This window comes from Grammomys surdaster, unplaced genomic scaffold (genome assembly GCF_004785775.1).
Source record: "Grammomys surdaster isolate TR1022 unplaced genomic scaffold, NIH_TR_1.0 170, whole genome shotgun sequence".
Lineage (NCBI taxonomy): Eukaryota > Metazoa > Chordata > Mammalia > Rodentia > Muridae > Grammomys > Grammomys surdaster.
The window spans coordinates 11,933,601-11,938,679 of NW_021604618.1; the positions used below are offsets into that span (position 1 = coordinate 11,933,601).

Genomic DNA, 5,079 nt, shown 5'->3' on the forward strand with positions numbered 1-5,079 from the left:
GCCTATGTAGAAAATTAAATGTAACCTATAATAAAATCATTAAAACTAACAAATGAATTAAACAAGGATGTAGAACACAAGATGAACTGTTTTATAAAGATTAATTGAATTTCTATATACTAAAAATACACATATAAGTGAAAGAAATCACAAATTATTATAGCAACAAAACTGGAATAGTTAAGCATAAATGGACAGAAATCAAATAATGGCTGTAGATTTTTAAAGAATCCTTGAAAGTAATTAAAAAAAACTAAAAATGATTCATGAGTTGAAAGGCTCAGTATTGTTAACTTACGCATAGCTCCAGAACTATCTCAAGCAAACATATTTAGCTATTTTTGTAGAAGTAGAAATGTGTTTATTATGAGAAAACAAAGGATCTGGAATAACTAACAAACATAAGGAGAGAACTAGAAGTTGCAACACTGGTATTACTTTGAATTGAGATGGAAATCGTTTTTATTTTTATTTTTTTATTTTTTATTTTTTTTGAAAGAAAGGCAATTTTATTAAAAAGAAAAACAACAAAAGGGAGATGGGACCAGAGCACAGGTTAGTCCATCTAGAGCACAGGTTAGTCCATCCGGGCCTTCAGCGTTCTGGTAGTGATCTTGTCTTTCTCAATGATGTGGACAACAATGCCCATGCCTGAGACGGCATCCCGGTCCACAGCGTTCAGCATGGCCTGGGAAATGGTTTCAAACAGGTGCTCTGGATCCATGTTGGGCTCCCAGAGAGACTCACACATCCCGTACATCTGTTCGGAGCAGGTACCACTGACTACAAAGTCGTCCGTCACCATGGGACAGCCAATGAGGTCCAGAGAGCAAATGAAGGGCTTAAAGGTCTTCGGGTCCAGGCCAGCAATGACAGGCTCTGTGTAGTAGGGACCAAACCGTTTCTCATACAAGAGGTTGGCCACCATGCTCATGAGGGTGTAAGGCTTGATCTGCCGACCTTCCTTCAGCTCATACAGGTTCAGTCGGAACTTGAGACGCTGGGCAACTGTCTGGACGTCAGTGGCCAGGCCGGCCAGGCCTATGTAGAGCCTGTCACCCATGGGAAAGATCTTCTGGAAGTCCGTGGTCACCATCTGGGCCTGGATCCCGAAACGCCTGTCGGCAGCGATGGCCACACAGTTCTTTCCTTTCATGGCCATGACGGCCCCTCCATTATAGGACATAATAGACATGATTGCGATGTATTGGGAGCACGACCACTACTGAGTTGCCTGCAAACCGGCTCTGGCTTTCTCAGGCCGTTTTTATTATAAAGGTAGGTTAGTACTGGTGTGCCAAAAATTTAAAAGGAAATAAACTAAAGTAAGATCAATTTAACAGAATATAGATTATGTCTTTTCTCTTACTTTTTTGTAGGTTCTTTGTGAGTTTCACATCATGCACCCCAATCCCACTCATCTCCCCATCTTCTTTTACCTGCCCTCCACCTTTGCAACCTTCCCCTCAACAGAGAAAAAATGCCTCCTTGTGGTAGCTGTGGTGTGTCACAGTGTGCCCCACAGTATTCCCTTTTGTCCATACTTCCTTGCTTACAAATATTCATTGCAGTGACTCGCTGTTCTAGTACGAGGCCTCTGGCTTCTGCTACTCTATCAATACTGAAATATCACTGGAACTCCTCTTGGATATCCTGTGTTTGCCCCATGTCATGGAGTTCCTGTAGTGTTGGATCTGTAGGACTGGCCCCTCTATATACTCCAGCAGTTCATTGATGACATACAAATTGGGGTGAGCCAATGTAAAACCCTACATGTAGGCCTGAGAGGTATCTGCACTGGTTAGTCCATTGTCTCTCTGGCATTCATACCCTTAGGATGAGGTCATCAGGGACCCCCACAACGAGTACCAACTCTATTCTGCTGCCCAGGTAAGGTACAGTTTCTACTCTACCAAGTGTGGCAGGTGAGGGACATGGCCAGTTCTCCCACAATCATGACCCAGATTACTTCCACTCCCTGCCTTGGATGAAGAGGGACAAGGGAGAGGAGGATGCCATCTCCCCGTTGTCCACTCCACTGAACATCAAACAAGAGGCAGGGCAGGCTGTCCGGTGCTTACACCCTAGGGACAGCTTCAGGGCCAGGTCTACTATGCTGCCCAAGCAAAGTTCAGGGCCAGCTTCGCCCAAGTACTTCAGCAGGTGAAAGACAGGGTCAGCTATTCTGCTCTCATGACTCCAGGGCCAGCTTCCTGGCTGTTGTAGGTGGCAAAGGGCTTGGGTGAGGGAGGGCATCTCTCTTTGCACATGCAGACAAATTTCAGGACCAGCTCTCTCAAGCTTACACCCACATGGCCCGCTCACCAGCGCTCCTGCCATCAGAGTCAGCTCTGCTGTGCTGCCAAGGTAAGGTACAGGGATTGCTCTCTTGAGTGCTGAAGCAGGTTAAGGAGGAGGACTAGTTATTTTGTTCTCATGAGCTCGTGTGGCCAACTCTCCTGCCCACTGCCAGTAGCTATGGCAATAGGGATAGGAGGGAATCTCCCTCATGAATACCACCTCACAGGAGACAAGAGGCAGGGCTGGCTCTCCCAACACCACATCACAGGAGACAAGAGGCAGGGCTGGCTCTCCCATATTTATGCCCTCCGGGCAAGACCACCCTCAAACTTCACATCCAGGGTCAGCTCCACTGTGCTACCCAGTACTGCAGAACTTGAGGGGCAAGACATGCTCTCCCACTTTGATGACTTGGATTTAGCTCTCCTGCCTGCTGTAGGTCGCTAGAGGTGAGGTGTGGCATTTCTTCCTCATCCATATCAGAGCAGACAATTGGTAGGGCCAGCTCTCCCATGGTCATGCCCTCAGGGCTAGCTCATCCATGCTTCCACCATCAGGGTGAGCTCTATTGTGCTGCCCACATGAGGTACAAGGCCGGCTCTTCTGAGTGCTGCAGCTAATGAGGGGCAGGGGCAGCCCTCCTGATGTTAATATTCCAGGGTTATGCCTGCCACAGATCGTGAGGCACAAGGGAGAGGAGGCTGTCTCTCCCTAGGGTCTGCACTCAGGAGTACTGCAGCTGGCTAGTGGCAGAGGCAGCTCCCCTGCTCTCATACCCCGCCAGGGCCAGCTCTCCCACACTGCTCTGGCCAGGGGTGGAGCCAGTTCTGTACAGCACTCAGATATCACCATGTCCTCACAGGGTAGTGGAAACCAGAAATGTCTGCCTGCCCTTTAATGGTAACAGACCCCTGCTGCTACAGGGCTACAGACCCAGATCTGGCTCCAGGTGGCAGCACAGGTCAGAACCTAGCACCATGGTCCCACGTGGAATCATTACAAAATCATGTCCTTTCCCTATTGTGCCTACACCCTTATTTCTCTTTCTCTTCCATTTTTCTGACATTTACTCACTCCTTTTAGTGGTGCCTGTGGAAGCTGAGTGTCTGGGGTCATCTCAGGAGCGCGATCATGCTTTGTGGTGCCAGGCAGTGGTCATTTCAGGCATGGCTTCCTTACCTATGCCGGTATGGTGGTCATCTCAGACAAGGTTCCTCTCTCTGCCCCATGGCACCTGTTTGTTTTAGGCTCACCTCTCTCCCCTATCCTGCTCATGCAGCCCCTTGCAAAAGGCATCTATTGTTTCGAGAGATATTTAAATCGGTGGCATTCAATCTGGCTTTTCTTAATCAGCCGCCATGTTCCTGACTAGCCTAGGCCTGCAGACACGAGTGGTGGTGGCATATTGCCACTGCTCAGTTTATGCCATCTGCTCAGGTGACCAGAGACACCGGCCCTGCCACCCATGAGATGCCAGCGTGGGAGATGGCTCTGCCAGTCTCTTTCCACAAGCACAAGGTTGCGCAGAGCCCAGACCATCCTGCCATTCATGTGGGCCTGGTAGGAATGAGACTCTAATGCTTAGATTATCCAAAGGCTTTATATATTTGGTAATGCTCAATAACAAGATGCCCACACAATCAGGTGTAACCCAATACCCAACCTAGACACATCAACTACCATTGACTGCTAGAGACAGTCACATGTCTGCTTCCATGTTCCCCTCTCTCTGGTGTTCTCTCCCCTAGCTCCTCCTCTTCCTTCTCTTCCTCTCTTTACTTCTCCTCTTCCTCTCCTTACTCCTCCCACCTTAGCTCCTCCCAACTTGCAGGAAAAATATCCTACTACAATCTTTCTTGACCTTACTTTCACCAGGGGTTCTTCTGGTCTCTAGCTTGGCCCTCATCCTGGGAGCCCATCTGGTTCTGCCTGGTGCCTGGATTGTTGATAGTTTCAGCCTGGCATTTTTTTTTTCAGGGAACGTTAAGCTTCTAATTATTCAGATGTTTATAGGTAAGAACACTGAGAGTAGACACAGCCTCTCTCCTTTCTGCCACCAACTGACATACATATGACACAGTAACCACACATACAATGCCTCTAGGAGCAGAAGACTATATTTTTATAGATATAGTTCACCAAAGTGTTATCTAAAATAGAAGGATATTTTTCATTGTTTTCTGGATATATACCTGATCTAAAGTAATTTCACATAGTAATTAACTAGATAATTTGCTAGGTTTGGTATATTTGATGAAGTATGTCTGTTTACCATATTTTAATGTCAATCACATATCTACATATAAACCCACTTATCTAATTATATTTACTAGGTGAAATTAAAACCAAAATACATCACTAAAATGGTACGTTTCTAAGCATTTGGAGAATTGCCTAAATGTACATATATATAATATATATATATATATGGAGGAAAATGAGATTGAATAAAACTGTTTTTTTCAAAAGTTGAATAACTGCTTCCCACTAGTTCAACAAATATTTATCCTATTATTTACGTTATTTACCGATTCCATTTAATGGTGTTTATAGAAAATAAATCAAAAGCCATGTCTGTAGAAACTTCTATATATAAATGTTAATCGTCACTTTACTTTTACATAAAAATAATATCCCAAATATTAATTAACAGGTAAATAATTTTTAAGTGAGCAAGAAATTAAGGTTTATTTTAGCAAGCAAAACAATACTTTAGCATATGGGGAGGATGGACAGCAGAGTAGAAGGCAGACTGAACCAAATGGCAACTGCTATAAA

At 45.3% G+C, this 5,079-nt stretch overlaps 1 protein-coding gene and 1 non-coding gene across 2 annotated transcripts; both read right to left on the reverse strand.

The window, feature by feature from the left end:
- Positions 1–486: 486 nt before the first annotated feature.
- On the reverse strand, positions 487–1,254 carry LOC114620945 (proteasome subunit beta type-3). The gene has a single exon (XM_028767116.1). The coding sequence runs from the start codon at positions 1,193–1,195 to the stop codon at positions 578–580; it is 618 nt and encodes a 205-aa protein (XP_028622949.1). The 5' UTR covers positions 1,196–1,254; the 3' UTR covers positions 487–577.
- Positions 1,255–4,280: 3,026 nt separating this feature from the next.
- LOC114621016 lies at positions 4,281–4,412 on the reverse strand. The gene has a single exon (XR_003711373.1). It is a non-coding gene; the product is annotated as a small nucleolar RNA SNORA17 (small nucleolar RNA).
- Between the last annotated feature and the right edge of the window lie 667 nt (positions 4,413–5,079).

What these genes read in the sequence shown, in the direction of transcription:
- LOC114620945 (XM_028767116.1), bottom strand. Translation starts at nt 1,195, where the DNA reads ATGTCTATTATGTCCTATAATGGAGGGGCCGTCATGGCCATGAAAGGA.